At 45.3% G+C, this 20884-nt stretch overlaps 1 protein-coding gene across 2 annotated transcripts in view; it reads left to right on the top strand.

Moving 5' to 3' along the window:
• LOC144752052 (phosphatidylinositol 3,4,5-trisphosphate 5-phosphatase 2-like) overlaps nt 1-20884 on the top strand; it is a 598959-nt gene that overhangs the window by 507481 nt on the left and 70594 nt on the right. For both annotated transcript variants that reach the window (XM_078640002.1, XM_078640003.1), the window contains exons 23-24: nt 11753-11840; nt 12608-12763. In XM_078640002.1, coding sequence (XP_078496128.1) covers nt 11753-11840; nt 12608-12763 — 244 coding nt within the window. The remainder of the gene's footprint in view (nt 1-11752; nt 11841-12607; nt 12764-20884) is intronic.

The raw sequence follows: 20884 nt of genomic DNA, 5'->3' as shown, positions 1-20884 counted from the left end.
GTTTCCCTTTTTCTAACCTGTGCCCTAGATACTGTACTTCTGTCAGACAATACTGCAACTTGCTCGGAGATACCTTATGTCCATTTTCAGCTAAATGGTTCAGTAAGGCAATTGAGTCTGCTTTACAGGCTTCCTCTGTTTCTGACGCAACAAGTAGGTCATCTATGTACTGTACCAGAACCGAGTTCTGTGGCAGTACTAGATTCTCAAGATTCTTCTTCAACAACTGATTAAAGATGGATGGGCTGTCCGTGAATCCTTGTGGGATTCGACACCATGTTAAAACGCGATCTTCCATTTTAAAAGCGAAAAGGTACCTGCTCTCTTCATCCAATGGGATTGAAAAGAAAGCCTGACAAAGATCTATCACTGTGAACCATTCTGCTTGACATGGTATTTGAAACAGTATCACTGATGGATTCGGTACCACGGGACAACATGAAACAACTATGTTGTTAATTTTTCGTAAATCCTGAACTATCCTAAACTTCCCGCTAGGTTTCTGCAAACCCATAATCGGGGAGTTACAAGGACTACCCACAATTTCCTTCAGTATTCCCTGTTGAATCATTGACTCGATCACAGGCTTTATTCCTGCAATCGTTTCCTGTGACAATTTGTATTGAGGTGTTCTTGGAAACTCAACATTTGGTTTTACCAATATTTTTACCGGCTCTACCCCCTTAATCAATCCTATTTCTTCTCCTGTGAAATCCCATACCTCTGACGCCACTGCATCTCGTAGGTCTTGGGGAAGATCTTCTATTGTCAGTATGATATAGTTCTACACAAGATTTCGAATTGGCCACCTTAAAAGTAGCATCTTCGTCGGTAGTCTGTACCTCCACTCCTTGCGGGGTGCAGCATATGGTGCAGTTCAGTTTGCACAACAAATCCCTTCCTAACAGACATACCGGACTCGAGTCACAAACCACAAACCACAAACTGATGTTCGTTCATGTGGTTTCCAATTTTCACAGACACTGGTTCTGTCAAGGGACTAGTCAGCCTTTTGTTCGCGACTCCTACCACTTGAATTGTTTCCCCTGACATCGGCAAGTCTGGAACCACCGCCGATCTCAGAGTTGATCGGGTAGCCCCAGTATCCACTAAGAACGTTGTGGGACACCCTGCCACCTCTGCCTCAACAAATGGCCCTCTCTGATCCACCTCTAGGACTGCCCCGAGGGTACAGTCCTCTTCACTGCTCACACGTTGTCCAGTCAATGGATCAATGTAATAACACTTTTCTTCCTCGATGAATAGAGGCATTTGTTTAAAGACCTTTCCCCCTGTCGCTACCTTTGGTGGCTGTGGGAACTGGGCCCGTGGAGCCGAAGTCCCCCCTTTGGCCACCTTGCTTCCTGGAACTGTCACCTTTGGAGTTGGGACTTCTTGATCCTGCTCTTCTACTTCTAGCTCTCCATTTTCAGGGTTAAAGGGACACTCGCGTCGCCAATGCCCCACCTGGTGACACTGATGGCACTTTGTCGTTTTCTTTAAAGTGGCAAAGTCTATCCTAGGTCTCTGCCCTTCCTCATTGTCCTTATTCTGACCGTTTGGCTTTCGTCCCATCCCCTGTTTCTGCTGGCCACCCTTCCCGGCGGACTGCATTTGTACCACCATCAATTTCTCCTTTAGATTCTTGGCTTTAGAGTCTATTTCATCACTACAGTATCGTGCATAACGTAGAATCTCATCTAGTGGTTTATTCTGCCAACAGATTAAATGTTGTTGAATCATCAAGCAAATGTCAGGTCTCAACCCCAAGACAAATTTTGACACAAATTGTCCTATATCTTTGGGATCCATTACATCAAGTCCACTGTATTGCTTGAATGTTTTCAACAACCTCTCATAAAACTCATGCACGGTCTCCTTCGGTTCTTGCCTTGTTCGATCTATCTTTACCCAATCTATATCCTGTGGTGGTACCTTATCTTTCAACCAAGCTATTACCCTTTCATACTTTCGTATGACAATCTCAGATGGTCCATTAGTTCGAGCATCCCTCAATGGTTCAGCATTTGGCCATTCGACACTAGTCTTACAAGGGGTCCACAGATCAGATGGGACCACGATGTCAAACAACGTGTTCAAATCAATCCACAATACCTTCGAAATTTTAACAAACCTCTCTACCTGCTTATACCACTCTACTGGATTGTCCCGCAACTTCGGAAATGAGTTGGTAAATGCAGCTAAGTCTCCTCTACTCCAGGGCACATGTACATAATTTCCATTTGATATTTCTCGCAAAGGGAATGCCTCCATATGCATTACCCTTCCCTCGGGGGTCATCACATTTGCACTTCGTCTAACTGTGCCCTTTTTCGACCACCTTTCTTCCCATTTGTCCAATTCTCTCCACACTCTTATCCCTGATACCAGCTCTCTTATGTGTGTTTTTAATCCAGTAGTTCTCTTCTCATCTAGATCTTGGTCTGCGTACTGTAATCTGTGGTTACTCTGCAATGCCCTTGTCCTAGACAAATCCACGGCATATCTATCTGCCAAATCAGTCAGTTTCTCATGAAACGCTCTAGCTTTCCTAGTAATATCCTTTGCCATGAACAATAACTCATCCTGTTCATACAGTTCGATCCTTTCTAAAGGCAATGTTCCATCTATTATCTCATCAACATCTGATTTTAAACTAGTAACATCAAGCCTCTTTGCCTTAATTTCAGCTTTCAAGACACTCAATTTAGCTCCTCCATCCGCATCTCTCCCATCCCAGCTCCGAGATCTACGTTTAGGTATAGGTGAGTTATAGGGAGTCCTCCCCTGTTCCCATCTCTCTAGGTCCCATGCCTTTCCATCTTCTCGGGGTGGGTGGTGAAACACTCCTTCATGCCTCCTAGCCTCTCTCTCCCCATCCTGGCTAGTTTCACGGGATGCAGGGTAAGATATTCCATTACTCCCTCTTTCTTCACTACTTCCCTGTGATTCCTGATTATTCGAGGCGTGGCGGGACCTATCACTGTTCTCCTTTCTCCAATGTTGAACGTCTTCTCCGAGTACATGATGAAGGCACCTAAACCTATTCTGAAAAGCTCGTACCATCTCATCTCCTCCTTTCTCCCAGAGACGGGACATCTCTTCACACTCTACACTCCTACTATTTTGTTCCTGCTGCTCCCTCTCATCCGTAGGACGTGTAACTCCTCTATTCTCTTGACTTTGGCCTTCCCGCCCCTGACTGCTTTCGCTGGCCCCACAATGAGATACAGTCCCGTTACCTCTGGTTTCCCACTCTGGTTCTGTTCTTGTCCTGTTGCTCGGGGATATTGCGGACCCGTCCCACTCCCTCAAATCAGCTCTTAATTCTGAATAGGATCTTGGCCGCGGTCCCCTTAGATCCATTGGTCCTCTCGGACCTCCCTGTTCTGCATTGGGACCGACAGTCGTGTCTAATGGGGTATTCCATGTTACCGATCCTGGCAATTGTTTCCATGCATTTGTCACATTATTCCTCCTTTCCATCTCAATCCTTTCCCTATCCAATTGCCTTTGTTGTTCCTCTCTATCTCTCTCAGGGTTATAGATCGAAACTATGGGTCCTATGGTAACAGGCACCTGAAGAGCATCTGGCAATCCCACAGACTCAGCCCTTTCGGTGGTTGGCGTTTTCTGCACCACAAACCTTCCCACTACACTCTGTACAGTGTTGTTTTGAGGTATTTCTCCGCCTTTGATAGGTGTCCATTCCGATATAGGGAGTGGTGTATATCCCTCTATGTCATTCCCATCTTCTCTTGCGAGCCCTCTATCTTCTATCACCCCCACCCTTGGAGGTGGTCTATCCATCAACAACCTGTTTATCAGATTGTCCTCCGACTCGCTTTCCTCGTCTTCTTCCATGAGGTTTCCTCCTCCTCCTGCCACCTCCCTCATCGGATACATTTTTTCCACCTCAATTGCCTGTACCCTCCACCGCTTTGCTTCCTCATCCCATTTAGAATCCCGCACTGCTCTTACCGATCGCGTCAGCCTTTGTTGACGCCTGTTCAAATTTCTATCGTGTGCAGCCTTAATCCATGCATTAAGGGCCTCAAACTGTGTTGGTCTGGGCGAGGGTTTCAATGAGGACATGGTTGCTTTTAGCCGATGTAACACCTCTAACTTAAACGTCCCGTACCTCGGGAACTGCATTTCCTCATTCCCTTCCGTAAGCTTATTCCAAGCCCCAATCCATAATATGGTATGCAGCCCCACATTCGTTGCCATATAATGAGCTGGTGTACCCTCTGGCGGAGCCTCTTTCCCGTAATAATGTTCACTTCGTTTACGTTTAAAAATCCCTTTCAAACACTTAAAACACTTCATGATTTCGCTCTTTCTCTGCGTTTGTTTACTTCCTGATGATATTCCACCAATCTCAGCCCCGTTCACACTAACTGGCCTATCCGTACGCGACTTTCCTCCGACGTCACTCTAGCCGCCCAACCAGAGCGCGGCTCTAGCTAACGTCACACCAACCGCTCAATCACAGCGCGGCTCTAGCCGACGTCACCCGTCCCCCTTCGCAGCAGTTCCCCTCCTTTCTCAGCTCGTCTCCTCGGTCATGCACGCATCCCATTCATACTCTGAAAAATGATTACTTCCGTCCAAGCGATCACCTTTCTTGACTGTACGCCCACAGTCTTTCTGTAGTTGTCACCTTAACTTGGCGAAATGTCTTTCCGTTTACTTCCAGACAATCGCCCTCTCCGATAGGTTACTCACACACAGTAACTTTCGACCAGCGTCCGTTACTCATACACCCACTCTTACACTCCCCCTATCTTGGATCCACGGCGGTCAATGGTACCTCGTGACCTCCGTACTATGGTCGACAACTACCCTGGATGTTCGATACACCCAAAACCACTTAAGCTCTGGCCTGAACTTAAGATTTCACCAGTTCACCCGTTTACCAGGTAACCAGCTTACCAGGTTGCGCGCGCTCACAACCTTCTCTCATTCACACTACAGGCATTCAACTCCGCAAGACATTACAATACAAATACAACACAAAACACCGCAATCTGTTCACGCATGACCCTTTGTTATACTCACTCTCTTCCGATACTGCTGCTTTTCTCGCGCCGTCTGCACCTTTCGGCACACGATTCTTCCGCTGCTCGTTTCTCGACGTCTCGGGGCCTTGGGGTAAACTAACCTCTCTAGATTACCTTCCTCAAGAAGATAACCATCCTCACTCTGCTACCAACTGCTAACGCGGGATTACTGGTTACTAGTTACCTTACCAAATCCCAAACTATGTCGACTGAATCGTTGGTACCTGTCATTGAGTAAAAGGTAATCTTACAATAAGTCAATCAATTTAAGAACTTACACCACTCTAAATGACCACTGACCAAATTTTAAGTTTCAAAGATTTAATATAAAGTCAAAGATAACTGAAGATACAAACTTCTCAAAATGAGATTCAGAAGATAAATCGGTATCACTATGAACATGAACTTCTTGAGTAGTCTAAGTCTGAAAAACAAAATAATAAGTACAATCTCGAAAACCATAAGGGTTGTCAAAATGGATATAAGTTGCAATCTCAAAGTCATTACAGAAAAGAAAATTAAGGTTAGTCTGTCCCTACACTATACTAAGTGACATCCCTACTTAGCAAGATCTTTACCCTCTAGGTGTCAGCCGTGGTGACTTCCTAAGAAGATCACGCACTTCTCTTTGTCTCTTCTCTGATAATGGGTCTCTCTTGATCAGCCTATCTGCCTACCCATCCGCTTCCTTAGGCTCCCAAAATCATCTGCTCTGCTCTCCTCCCGGGTCTCTTTCCCTAATACCAAATCACATTTCTGATAGGAACGCCCCTTGGGACGCCCCTCACGTGGTATCTCTGTGCGCGGCAAACTCCATGATGGTACTCTTGAAGACCCTCGTTAAAGTTGACCTTGGTTCCCAGGCTTCTTCTCCAATGCGCCGATACCCCCTAAATTCCTGGAAACTCCTACAGGCCTGCGCAAGGCGCCACTGAACAAAGTCCCTTTCATTCGAGCTGATTAGGACCCTCGCACCTGCATACAGCTCGTCCTGCAGTGGGCCTCAAATTCCAGACTCCACCATATCTTTAAGTCGTAAAACACACTCCAAGCTCGGTGCTGGACACCTCTCGACTTCTTCCCTAACGAGCACATGGCGGTTCAAACGACATGTCATTATCTGTTCAGGCCTACTTGATTTACATGAAGCAGGTCCCTGCACTCTTAAAACATTAACTTGATTTAAACAGCAAACATTCTTAACTAGCATACGTTTCTAAAATAACACATCTATAAAGCATATACTTTTAACCCTAAGTTCAATAATACATTTGGAAGAACCACGTCAACCTTATCTCACATTATTTTAGCAGCACGTTTAGGTTTGCTGTGAATTGCCCTAAGGCCTACACATTATACTGGATTTCAAAGTTACATTTAATTCGGACATGATTCTTTTAACATGAGAACGTGAGGTTTTCATATTCATTCCAACATTTCTACATTAATCTCACACAGTTATACTTATTATTACTCTACTTAACATTCTATACATTTCGCTACTGAATATAAAACACTCTGTATATTTCACTCCTGGATATAAAACACTCGTGTGCAAAACATGTTTAAACTAACTACGTGCTTGTAAATATGGCGCACTTATACATTTTTTCCCAAACTTGTGCTCTCTCAGATGCGTCGTAATGCCAGCGCGGTTTAAAGCCCGCGTTGTCATGACGTACATCCTCCTATGAGCAATGACCTTCAGGTTAAATTCACTGCTGCGCTGCTTCATGGCCTGAGTGTGGATGCCACCATTTTGAAAGCAACGTGCGACCTAAACAGATCACTGTGGCTACAGCAGCTTTCCATCTCCCAAGTGCCAGGCAGATTCTGGGGCTAAGGGGCAACACGTCGCTGCTTTCCTTCTGAGTGCATACCGGACTGATATTTGGATGGAGAGACGACCATTACAATGCAGTCTTTACACTGTGCTACCATTACGACGCAGTCATCACAACGCAAGTCGTTACAACGACTTGCGCTGGATGGCGCTATATACTAAGGAATAGTATGATTTACTATTCCAACACCGTCCCTACTGTTACTTGGGCTGAAGTTGGAATAGTAAATCATACTATTCCTAAGTCCAACGCCACTAGTGCAAGTCGTTGTAACGACTTGCGTTGTGATAACTGCGTTGTAATGGTAGCGTGGTGTAAACACCGCGTTGTAATGACATAAAACCGTTTGGATGGTCCCTTTATGCTGTTGGACAAAGTAAATCCCGGAGCGACATGCGCAGCCAAGCGGAGTCACGCAATCATTACTTTTTAAACAATCATCCATATCAGAAATATAACTTTAAAGAGAGATTTAAAAAAAGTTTTGTTACCACAGAATAAATCATTAGTGAGGTGTCATCAAGAGTGTGGTGTTTTTTAGAGACAAGGGAAACCCAGGGAATATTACGAGATCATTGGTATGAGTAATTTGAAGGAGCAAGGATCCCTTATTCTGAGATCCCATAAACCATATTACATAGAAATATGATGAAATCTATGTCAAATTTCCAGATGAAATATCAAATGTATTTATTAAAATGTATAAAGCATTATTACAGTGGGAAAGACAAACAAAAAAGGGGAAGTAACAATCTTGTAGGCTCAGACATTCTTCATGTGACTACAATGAAAGCAAATTAATTATGTCACATATGTCATACAGTACCAATGCTTATATACATAAAAAGAGTAGAAGTCATGTTACTAATGTCGACGACGTTTCGATCACTTCATGTAATAGGAGGACCATCATCAGGACATAATGGATTATGTCTGAGATGAAAGTGCCTGCAAAGGAAGGCAACTGGTGTAAGAGGTTGAGTTCCAAGTTAGGGCAGGATCCCTCCTTGGTCCATAGCGGCACAGTGCAGTATGAATAGAACGGACTGCCAATAACAGGTCATATTGGGATCCAGAGAAAATGGCTCACAAGCGGCAAGGCAATGCTGGAAGAATGACTCACTAGCCGGTCAGCATGGTGTGCTCGGGCCGCAGATGCCGTAATTGGATCAAGAGTGTGGTGTCTTGTTTCACAATCCAAATGGATGAGGAAAGGCTAGAGATAGTCCAAAGCCGTACATATGAGTCATCTTTTAAGGAGACATTTAAAAGTTGTGAGTATAGACTCAAAGAAGATATCTCACTGAGGGTTGTGCGAGAAAACATTTTAGGGGTTGTAGGGATTCAGAAGTAATGGAAATCTTATATGGGATTTGTAGTCTTAATCTTTTTAGGTCTATATATAAATATCTGTGTATCAAACACTTTCTTTAAAAGGCCAATCTAGATAGATAGCACACAAGCACCCAGCAGAGCTTTGCTGTTTGTGATTTTAAATGTGTATTTTGAAAAAAAAACAATTCTGTCTTCAAAATGCGCATTGACAACGTCTGTGGCAGTAAGTGTGTTTTACATGTCCGTGCATCACTCAATCAATCAATCAATCAAGCAATGTTTTTGTAGTGCGCACTACTCACCCATTAGGGTCTCACGGCGCTGCGAGTGGTGGGGTGCAGCTCCGTTGGTCATTCGAAGAGCCAGGTCTTTAGGTCTTTCCTGAATTAACCCAGTGTCGGGCTTTGCCTGAGGTGGAGGGGGAGCTTGTTATATGTCTTGGCTGCAAGGTAGGAGAAGGACCTTCCACCCGTTCTGTTCCTGTAGAAGTGTGAAACGGTTGCTAGGGAGAGGTCAGCTGATCGTAGGTTTCTCTTGTGTGCATGGAAGGTGAGGCGGTTGTTGAAGTATTGTGGTCTGCTGTTGTGGAGGGCCTTGTAGGCGTGCATGAGCAGCTTGAAAGTTATCCTGCTTTTGACAGGGAGCCAGTGGAGATCACAAAGATGTTGGGTGCTGTGGTTGTGTCTTGGGATATTGAGGAATAGTCTGTCTCTGGCATTCTGGACGGTCAGGAGTTTGCGGAGGAGTTTCTTGTTGATCCCGGCGTAGGGGGCGTTGCCGTAGTCCAGTCTGCTGGTAATGAGGGCATGAGTGACCGTTTTTCTGGAATTGGAGGGGATCCATTTGAATGTTTTACGTAGTATACGGAGGATGTTGAAGCATGCGGAGGATATGGCGCTGATCAGGTGATTCATGGTGAGTGATGAGTCGAGTATTATGCCGAGGTTACATGCATGGTCTGTCGGGGTGAGTGGGTTTCCAAGGGCGGGGGGCCACTAGGTGTCGTCCCATACGGAGGGAGTGAAGCCAGGGATGAGGACTTCTGTTTTCTCTGAGTTGAGTTTCAGGCAGCTGTTCTTCATCCAGGTTGCGACAGCTGTCATCCCTTCTTGGAAGTTGTGCCTGCTGATGTCAGGTTCCTTGGTGAGAGGGATGATGAGTTGGGTATCATCGGCATAAGAGACGATGTTGAGCCCATGGTTTCTGGCAATGGTTGCGAGGGCGACCATGTAGACATTGAAGAGGGTGGGGCTGAGGGAGGATCCTTGAGGTACTCCGTATCTGGTCTCTGTTGGTTTCGAGGGAAAGGGCTGGAGTCTTATTCTCTGTGTTCTGGCGGTGAGAAATTAGCATACCCAGTCTAGGGCCTTTACTTGGATACCGGCGTTGTGAAGTCTGGTGGATCGTGTGCGGTGGGAGATGGTATCAAAGGCTGCTGAAAGGTTCAGGAGGATGAGGGCTGCTGTTTGGCCTTGGCCGAGGAGAGTACGTATGCCATCTGTGACGGCGAGCAGGTCAGTCTTGGTGCTGTGGTTGTCGCGGAATTCAGATTGGGAGGTGTCTAGGATGTTGCTGGCTTCAATGAAGTGTGTTAGCTGGGTGCTGACGGCCTTCTCGTTGACCGTGGCTGTGAAGGAAAGCAGCAAGATGGGCCTGAAATTCTTGAGATCCGTTGGGTCTGCAAAGGATTTCTTCAGGAGTGGGTTGACCTCAGCATGTGTCCAGTCCTCGCGGAAAGTGGCGGTCTCGAGGGAGCAGTTGATTGTCCGGCGTAGCTTAGGTATGATGGCTGTGGCAGCCATGTGGAAGATGTGAGGTGGGCAGGTGTCATAGGGTGCACCAGAGTGGATGCTCTTCATGGTCTTTACTGTGTCTTCTGTCGTGAGTGGGGTCGACGTAAGTAGGGTCTGTTGGGAGCATCGCTGGTGACATGGGCTGGGGTGGTGTAGAGGTCTTGGTCGTCGATTTTGTTGTAGAGCATCTGGATCTTGAGGTGAAAGAAGGCGCTGAGTCTGTTGCAGAGGTCTTGGGAGGGAGTGACGTCGTTTGTTTTGCTGTTGGGTTTGGCAAATTCCTGTATGAGTGAGAAGAGTTCCTTGATGTTGTGGGCGTTGGAGAGGATTCTGTCTTGGAGGAAATTCTTCTTTGTGGATTTGATGAGTTGGTGGTGTGCCGTGGTGGCGGTTTTGCAGGCGGCGCATATTTCCAGAGTTTTGCTGTTTCTCACGTCTTTTCTAGCCACCGGCAGGAGCGTTTGGATTCTTGGAGTGCCGTGGTGAACCAGTTTGCCTTCTTATGGTACCGTTGTGTGGTCTTCTGGAGGGGGGTAAGTGTGTTGGTACAGTTGACGATCCATCGATGGAGGATGCTTGCGTCTGTCATCGTTGGGGGTGGGGTGCAGGTGAGGGCGGAGGTGAGGTCTTTCTCAGAGACTTTGTTCCAGAGTCTGCGTGGGCGGCAGCGTGCGTGCTGGTGAGCGGTGGGTTTTCTAAAAGAGAAATGGATGCAGAGGTGGTCCATTCAGAGCTGTTCTGTGGTGTGGCTGAAGGAGATGCTGTTTCCACCTGCGAAGACGGGGTTGAATGTGTGTCCAGCTATGTGAGATGGGGTGGAGACCAGTTGCTTCAGCCCTATGATGGTGAAGTTCTCAGGGAGGGTGGTGGTGTTAGGGTCGTCATAGTTGTCAGGTAGAAGTTGGGGTCGCCGAGTAGGATGTAGTCTGTGGAGGCAAGGGCTTGGGGTGCGATAAAGTCGGCGATGGTGTTGGTGAATGGGGCGCGGGGGACGGGCGGGTATCAGTCGTGTGTGTGTTGAGGAGGTCCCAGATTTCTGTGGCATGCCGGTGTAGGGAGCATACATTGGGGAGGATACATTTCAGTGGTTTGTGTGCGCTGGTGTCCGGTGGACATGGGGTTGCTGCAGGGGTCCAGAGTCGCGTGAAGGTGTGGCAACAGTGTCGGGAGGAGATCGGGCCTTGGGTGTTGCTCGGCGTCAAAAGCTAGCAGTTGTTGCATCTGGGGTTGAGAGCGTGGAGAGTGCTGGGGTTGTAGCAGTGGTGGTTCGGAGGACCAGGGTCCCTGGTCATGGTCGGGTCGCGGACGAGTGCAGACTATTTGCCTTTGGTATGCCTTTGGTGTGCCCGCCTTGCCCGGCCACATAGCGGCCGCCATTAAGTAGGGGTCGGGGAGGGTGATCACCTGGGAAGTGGGAGGCAATAAAGAGAGAAAGGGGAATAGAAAAAGAAGCAAGAAGAGAAAAAAGGCAAAAGAGAAAAGGGGAAAAGGAATTAGAAGCAAAATCGAGAAAGAAAGAGGCAAATAGCAAAGAAAGAGGCAGAGAGCAAATAAGAGAAAAAAGAGGCAAAGAGCAAAACTAAGAGAAATATAGGTGTACATACATATGAGTCTCTGTGTTTGCATGTGTGGAATGGATTACCAGCAGGATGGTGTATTCTTGCACTTTCTTCTGTATTGGTTCTGATTTTTGTCCCTGTTCTGCTTATTTCTTCAGCTGCATCCGATTGTGGCTGACATGGAATATCTACTGGACCAGCACTTGCTCCTGACTGTCAAATCCTGCGACGGGCACGAGTCATATGGTACATTCTACATCCTATGCTTTTGGGAGAGGAGGGAAGTGACCAGGTCCCTTGGTTTTGTCTTGAGTCTTTTTATGCAGGGAGTTGAGTTTCATTTGGATCAGGTCCCACATGAATTTGGTTTGTATTGTGCCTGTTTACAAGGGAAGTTTTATTTGTTTTTCAATACTCACTACAGATCAGTAGTCTTGTTGCCTGTTGACTTGAGTCTGTCCCCACGTGTATTTTTTGTTTCCATTGTTGTGTCTGTTTACAAGGAAAGTTTACATTTGTTTTTCATCTGCAGTTCATTGGCATTTTCAGTACCTGTTCATGTAGGCCACAGTGTTGATGTGATTCTTTGCTGCATGTTTTTTTCCCTAGTAATTTCATTTCAGAACTTGTCAATGGAAGGGAGTCAAAGACAGTGTTACTCAGGCCTTCATCAGGATTATTACATCAAGGGTGTATGGAAGTAAGCCTTTAGCCCAACATAATGAGCATCTATGGTTATAATAAATTCTCACCATAGTATGCTATTATTGCATAGGCAAATGAATGGGTTAGTCACATGAGTCTCAAAGCCGCTGTAGTCTTCACAAGTGCTTTTAATCCAGGCTGAGCACCGGTTTCATAAGAGAGATACTTCAGCTTGGTAAGAAGGTCAGGGAAAGTAAATTCTATCCTGTTCTGGACGACAGCTGGTCAGTTATGTTCTGTTTATGGGCCCTCAATGTGATGTCATGATGCCTTACCATCTCGTTATAATGTCCCACTGCCCTCTGTAGGTGAGTGCTGCATTGCCATGCGTTCCATGATCAGCAGCGTACCGCAGCAGTTTGAGACCTTCCTCTCCCACCGCGGAGAGGAGACGGGCTCCATCCGTGGCCGGATGAAAGTACAGATCCCCAGAGACCGGCGTGGGACACGGGAGCGGCTGTACGGTAAGCAAGCGTGTTTCCCTGGAGTGATTCCTTTATATGAAATGATTGAGCATGGCCTGTGAAAGAGGGCTGTAGGCCACCATGCACTATTGTGAAACCATGTTGTAGTTTTAGGCATGTGCTCTACAAAATCTGGCCCCTGTTTTCCTGTTCTGGTTTCCCACCCTCATGGACACTATACTGTGGTCTGTCTTGATAGTCCATGTATAAATCCTTCTAAGACTGGCCCTTAAATCAAATCAATGGAGAAATCATATTACTTATGGGGTGGCAGTGAGTCAGCTTGAGGTTTGTTATAGACACCAGCAAAGCCATGATGGAGCTTGTGGAGGGCAGGTAACAATGCCAGGCATGGGGTTTTATTATTTCTCCAGACATCCTCTCAGAAAGCATTCCTCCTGACAAAATTGAGATGAGAACGAAATGATGTGGGGCTTCCAATTAATATTAGGACTATGGCAACCACAATGTCCCCAGCACAATGATGAACAATGGATTATCAGTTACTATGAAAGTCAAGCTCTCTACATGCCCTTCAGAACATACAATTACAATATGTGGAGTAGCTTGTAATATATCTCCAGAGGTCAAGGGTTTTCCATCTATTTCTGGAATGGTTTCTGTGCATGTCATGTTCTGCACAGGTACTTTGGCCATCTTTTTTTTTTAAAGTTTGAAATTTATTGAAGAAAATAGAAACATTACAGGAAAAAATATGCAATAAAGTATATATGTAACAATAGGAGTTAATTATAAGCATACTATGAAGAAAAGAAAGGAGAGGGGGGAGAAGGGAAGGGGAGTGAAGAGAGAGAGGGGGGGGTCAAATTATTACCTAACATTACAAGGCTAGCAAAGGTATCATTCGTAACAATAAAATGAAAACGAAATTCCAATATTTAATAATCACCATAAGGAAAAAGGAGTCATAGCGGGAAACATATATTGAAACATATATAAGCATCGGCAAAATTAGAGGTCATGGAGGTTTTCTAACTTCTTCTAAGGTGATCACAGAGGTGGATGCGAAAGCTGAGGAAGATAAATAGGATGATAAAGTAAGCCACAAAAGATCTCTCTTAATACCTAGAGAAATAGGGGAAACATTACTGGTGTCTAATCTGTGATGGAAACAGACAGCGTTCCACCAGGCCTTGAAAGTGAGTTTGTCAGCTTGTTTCCAATTAGAAGTATCTTTTATCCAGCAAATACTCACGCAACTAACAATCAGGGTCGAGGGTACCATCAGAACTCACAGGGAAATTGGGGGCAAGCTTGGAGGCAGGAGAACCCCCTACAACCAAATGCGAATACCACTTGACTATCCTCCAAATTATGATGATCTTCAAGGGTGGGAGACAGTAAACAGAAGAGGAGTGGGCAAGGGAGGTTTTGGTTTTGAAAGAGAAGCACCTTGGCCCCCTAGACAATATCAGTTACCGTCTCTACCACTTTACAACCAATACGATTGTCTCGAAATGGTAGACTGACAATTGGCCCCTGAAGATAGGGCTCATAAGCGAATATCAGGGCATGATGAAGGCACCCACAAAATCCCCAATTCCACCAATGGGGAGGAGAACTCAGGCCAACCGAGAGAGGAAAGGGAAATTATTCTGGAGGCCCCACTTGGGAGCCAAGGGAAGACACAGAGGCTAGCCCGTCCAGTGTATATAACACAAACGACTAACCAAACTACGATGCGGACTGGGCTCCATGACGTACAATCACTAAAACTCCTTTCATGGAACTTGGCAGGCCTGGCCAACAAAATAGACTCGGTCTCGTGGGGTGAACTAATACATTCAAAAAGTATCTGCCTCTTTCAAGAGACTTGGGCAAGGGAAGAGACTATGTATAGGGGTTTTCAGACATTTTCAATACAAGCTAGCTGGGGTGGGAGAGGTCGACCGTCTGGAGGTTTGGCGATCTGGGTGGCTTCTGACTTAGGCTGCTTAGCTTCTCGATATACTGTGGACTCGGAGGACATACTGGCAGTTCTACTTGAATGGCCGGCACTTCGCATATTACTTGTAATAAACATCTACTCCAGGCCAGTTCCAATAGCCGCCACCTCCAAAACCATCGAGGCATTGTCCCGGCTCCTAGAAACTATACCAGGGGGTGTACCATATCTGGTAGGGGGGACTTTAATTCTCACTTTGAACCGTTACCCGGGCTACTTGATGGACCCTCCCTAGAGGAGGATTCAAGTTGGCAGGTTCCTCCAACAGAAGCCCCCCCCCCAGAGCATGGACACCGCTGGCCGTTCAAATAAACACACTTAATCTTACTTACGGCTTAAGAGCCTGCAACGGCCGCACTAGGTCTGATATCCTGAGTAAATGCACGTTTAATAGGGTGGGCAGAGAATCCAGACTGGACTACTTCCTAGTTCAGTTGCATGCGTGGAAAAGGGTCCTGGACTTCAGAGTATTGTCTAGACAGGATAGTGACCATAATGCTTTAGAACTAGACTTTGCCACCCCCTGTCTGGAAGAGAGTCCACCAAGTGAGCAAAAGTTTAGAGAGGGATACCTCCTGGACAATAATAGAAGGAGGATTAAATGGGAAAAACTTGCCTCCAGCGAAGACAAGATAGCCGCCCTATATGCTGGAATTATTCCAACCTTAGAAGAGGCCTTTGACTTATGGAACTCAGGTTCGACAGGGCAAACCAGCGAGGACCTAGCACAGGTACACGAACATTTGATTGGAAAGCTTGAAGCCGATTTCTTTAGCACCAGGGTGCCTAGACCCCAAGCGCCGAACAAATGCACTTGGTTTAATAGAGCTTGTCGGGATGCAAAACGCGACCTACTATCTAGTATAAAAGCAGGAAGCCCAAGGGAAGATATCTCCGCCAGAAGGAAGGCCTACAAAACGCTTATAGTTAATGCTAAGATAGAGTGGGATGTGCAGCATTGGGAGAATCTATCGGAGTCTCTAGCATCAAGAGACTCCCGTAGATTATGGAGAATAATTAACCACAGCTGTGGGGATCTCCCCACTGCAATTGAACCCAATATTGCCGCAAACGTCTGGCAAAAACATTTCCAGCAGTTGTATTCCATAGAGAATGAGGATGCAGAAGTAGAAATGCCAATTGCCCATGTCAGACAGACCTCTGATCTCTTTACCATAAAAGATATTAGGAAGGCGATAGCGGGGCTTACCGCCGGAAAGGCACCGGGCCTGGATGGGGTGCCGGGTGACCTATTTAAACATGAACCTGGAATCTGGGCACCCTACCTTATGGTCTTATTCAATGCAGTGCTGGGGGGAATGAAAATACCAGATACTTGGCTGGGAGCGGAGGTGGTCCCGATATTTAAAAAGGGTTCGCCTCTGCTCCCAGCCAACTATCGCCCAATCAGCCTCATTGATGTATCTCAAAAGTTGTTTGGTAGACTAGTTCTTGATAGGTTGTTATGTTGGATGGAGGAGACTGATATTCTAAGCCCTCTCCAGGCGGGTTTCAGAAAAGGAGTTTCAACAGTCGACCAAATACTAAGACTGAATATCATATATTGGAAGACGGTGCTTTCAGAAGGTGGTACATTGTATGCGGTCTTCGTGGATCTCCGCGCCGCCTTCGATTTGGTCCCAAGGGCCAGATTGTGGGCGGTGCTGGCCGAATTGGGTATCCCAGGAGATATTCTCCATGTCTTAGTCAGGCTGCATACAAACAATTATGCCCGTGTGAGATATGAGAAGGGCGGTAGATTGACAGACAGATTCCCCGTTCGCAGAGGGGTTAGACAGGGCTGCGTATTGGCGCCGACCCTGTTTTGCTTATTTGTGAACGGGGTGATTGAGCACTTGAATAGGATCCCTAACATCGATGCGCCACAATTGAATAGCAGCAGGGTGCCAGCGTTCATGTTCGTGGATGACACCCTGCTGCTGTCAAAAACACCAATGGGGCTGCAGAGGGTTCTGAATGGGTTTCTGGGGTTTTGTAATGAAAGGGGCTTAGAAATAAACCCCTCTAAGACCAAATTTATGATCCTCAATCCCAGACCTAAAAGCTGCCCAAATCCCTGTCTGGGATCCACAACCCTAGAAAGAGTACACGTAATAGAATATCTCGGCATAACCCTCAATCATAACCTGACTTGGCTGCCACATAAAACAAAAGCAACCTCAAAACTAGTCCAGAGGGCAGGTGCCATCACAAGAATCGCCAAAAAATCAGCTCTCCGTCCATTGGCACCTGCCATCCATATCTATAAAGCCCAAGCCCGGGGGGGCATTATTTACGGGGGTGAGTTATGGGGACATATTCCATTGCACACTGTACAGGTTGCAGAAAATAATTTCATAAGACAACTGGCTGCACTTCCCCCGAGCACTCCTCTACTCCCCCTAAGAATGGACCTGGCATTACGACCAATCACAGAGGAACTGGGCCTTAAACCTTTGACCTACTGGAGGCGCTTGTGGAGTAGTCAAGATCTGGTACACTATAGAAATGAATTGCAGGAATTCTTGAGATCAACCTATGCCACCAAAGTCCAGTGGATAAGGTACATTAGGGACATGTGTTTGTTTCTCGGACTTCCAGAGCTATGGTCCAACCCGGAAGCAGCGGTTGTAAGGCTTTCCAGAAAGGAACTTTCAAACCTGTTTTACACCGCTATGCTCCAGAAATCTATCAATACTATACGGGATGGATCCCTAACGGACACATTCATCAAGACCAAAGACTTCTATAGTCCCGAACATGTATTAGACGCTATGACGCCTGTGTCTGTCCGGAAGCTCTTCATGCAATGGAGATATGGCTCTCTCCCCCTGAGGTCTGTTACTAAATCCTGGAATGGCAATCTGGACACTGGGGTGTGCCCAGCATGCAATTACAAACTAGAAAGTGATCTCCACGTGTCCTTGTTTTGCAGAGCTTACAGCAGAATTAGGAGATATTGGCAGGTCCCTTATTTGAGGAACTTGGGCTTCCGTACTTATGCCCCGGCCTACAGAGTCCTAAAGACAGACTTATCGGCACCAACGGTGTTCGTAATGGCAAAATTCCTGACGGCAATGTGGCGGTTACGTGCAACAATTATCAGGAACACTAAAGTCCCATGACCATTTCCTCCGTTTTTATATAAATTGAAATGCATTTTTTAGTAATCTGATTGTAATCATGAGCCGGGGGAAATTCTTAAAAATTTATAATATACCTTTCTTACAATGTTTTTAATGATGTAAATCATCTGTACATCTTTTATGATCTCTCATGATCGAAATAAAGATTATTTGAATTGAATTGAATTGAATTGAATTAGAAGTAATTAGGTGTAAGGCTATTGCAATAAGCAAATCTAGTAGTGTGGGAGTGGAGGAAGGGAGTGACCATAAGGGTGAAAGAGAGCCTAGGAAAATGTTAGAGATGGAAAAAGGAATTTGGGTGTGAAAGATTTTATTAATTTGTGACCAAATCAAAAGCCAAAAGCGGGAAAGAAAAGGGCATTCAAACAACATATGTTTGAAATCTGCTGAGGGATGTTTGCATGACCAGCAATGTGAGGGAATGTCAGTAGAGAAGGAGGCTAGTTTCATCGGAGTGAAAAGAAGGCGTTTGTATAAGAAGTATAAAGTTTGTGAAGTACTGGCTGTTCTGGACGTTTTATGTATCTTTAACCATAGTTTATCCCAAAAGGGAGTACTCCAACTATCCGCGAGGTCTTTTTCCCAGGCCAATTCACATTTACTTTTAGGTCTATCTGAAGAGAAAAATAAACTACGGTAAAGTGATGAGGCAGAAGTAGATGAAGATAATAAAGGAAAGAGTAATGCACATTTGTATGGAATATTGGGAATAGAAGGTAGGGAGAGAAGATATTGCTGGAGGGAGGGAAGGAGTAAGTCATACTGAGATCTATAGGAGGAAGGTAAAGAGAAGGATGATTGAAGATCTGGAAAAGACCGAGGAAGATTATTAGATACCAATTGAGATATCCACAATAAACCTTTGGTTCTCCATACTTTCCAGTAAAAGGTTCTACCTTTAATGCATAATAAATTATTATTCCAAATGGGTTGAAGGTCTAGCGAGGAGGTAGCAGGTAAGGAAGATGGAAGAAAAGGCATTCATATTTTACTTGTATAAGAAATAACCTGAGGATGAAAGAAGGAAATAGTTTTGGTAAAAACAAGAGATTCATCAAAATAGAAAGGGGCTATGAAATGTTTTTCAATTTCCAACCAAAGAGGGGAAGGAGGATCTTGATCCTGGTCAAAAGAAGAAATACAACGAGAAGCTTGACGAAGTGAAAAAGCAAGGTGATAGGATTTGAAGTCGGGAAATTTAAGACCACCAGAAAGTTTATCAGCTGTAAGAGCATTAAGAGAAATACGGGGAGATTTATTTTTCCAAAGAAATTTGTTTAAAATGGAATCAATCTTTTTAAAGTAAAAATTAGGAATATGAACTGGAATCATAGATAAGAGGTAAAGGATGAGTGGAGAAAGCATCATTTTGATGGAGTCTAGGCGTCCCCACCAGGAGAGAAAAAGTGGATGCCAACAGTCAATGGAAGAAGATACCGTTTTGGAGAGAGCATCAACGTTTTCTTTCAGTGTGTTAGAGATGGAAGAAGAGAACCACAAGCCTAAGTATTTAATCTTAGTAGTTTTCCAAGAAAAACCAGTTGAGAAAAAATCCTGTTTCAGGCAGAGAATATTATTGGAAGAATCTCACATTTATCTGAATTCAGACGATAACCAGAGAGCTGGGAAAAAGTGTCAACTTGGGAAAGGAAAGCCGGAAGAGAAGTAGAAGGGTTGGAGGTACTTTGGCCATCTTGTGCTAATTTATAGTCCATAAAACAACCACATTCTCCACAGTCAATTAGAGGCAAAAAGGCGCATGGCCCAGTAAGTGTCTTAAATTCAACTGGTAAATTAAAATGTGCTTGTGAAGGTAAAAACTCTTTTGGCAAAGAACAGCTTCTCTGGGTTTGCGAGTCAAGGACAAAGCCAGTGGTTTTCCTGCAACTGGGGGCAGCTTCTTACAGAATGTTCTGATTTACCAGAATAAAGGCAGAGCCCCTCTTTGCCACATCAACTCTTCTCTTCTTTGGTTGTGTGCCTTTTTAGATTCCTAATCTGAGTAGATTCTGTACATTTTCCTCTGATCTACATTTCCCACTGATAATGAGGAAACCTTGGGGCATATTATCAACAAATAGCGATATTTATCGCTAAGTAGGGTTAGCGGCAATTTTATTATCGCCGCGCATCATGGGATTTTATCGCTGAGATAACGTGCTATTAGCAACGTTTATCTCAAAAGCAATAAAATTCCCGGTGAAAGCGGCAAAATCCATGAATATCGCTGAGAATACAGCGATATTCACGCATTATCGCTAACAGGGCCTTAGTCATTATATCCACCTCCCATTGGATATACAGGCTAAGAACTGGTCTGAGCAGGTGTTAGTTTTTGAAAAAAATCGTGCTTAGCGCGAATATATCCATCGCTACGCCTGTGTTGGTAATAGGCGATAGCGATGTTAGCGACTGCTTTCAGTCGCTAACAGGTTGGGTATGCCCACTTTGCATGTCTTTAGCTCATTAGCGATAAATATCGCTGACATGCAAAGCGGGCCCCAAACCGCTCGCTATCGCCTACAAGCTGTCGCTAACTGCTGTTAGCGACAGCTTGCTAATAGGGCAGTAGTAATATCGCCGCTTAGCGGCTGAAAACGGCCGCTAAAGCGGCAAAAATTGCCAATCGCCCACCTTGATAATATGCCCCCTTATTTTTTTCGAGCAACAAAGGGCGGACCCCCCCTCTTCTTTCATTCTTCCGATGTTGTTGCTGGGCTTCAATCTCTAGGAATAATTCTATTCATGCTCCCATCATGGTTGGTCGATATACAACTAATGCCAAAGCATCTCTTAATTCTTTTCCCAAGGCATTGTCGAGCGTGGCCGCAGCAGCTTCATCCGTTCTACCCGTCACCACCTTTCTTTCATAAAAGGTTTTCACATCGGAGATATCTCCCATGGCGATAGGACCATTTCGAAGTTTTCACCGACCCTTATCACCAGGGTTTTCCTGGCGGTGACAGGTGGTGAAAACTCACCTATAATTCCACCCATCTAAATTAT

The sequence above is a fragment of the Lissotriton helveticus genome, chromosome 4_2, assembly GCF_964261635.1.
Source record: "Lissotriton helveticus chromosome 4_2, aLisHel1.1, whole genome shotgun sequence".
NCBI lineage: Eukaryota > Metazoa > Chordata > Amphibia > Caudata > Salamandridae > Lissotriton > Lissotriton helveticus.
Note: the sequence above shows the minus strand (reverse complement) of the source record. Positions and strands in the feature narration are given on the sequence as shown.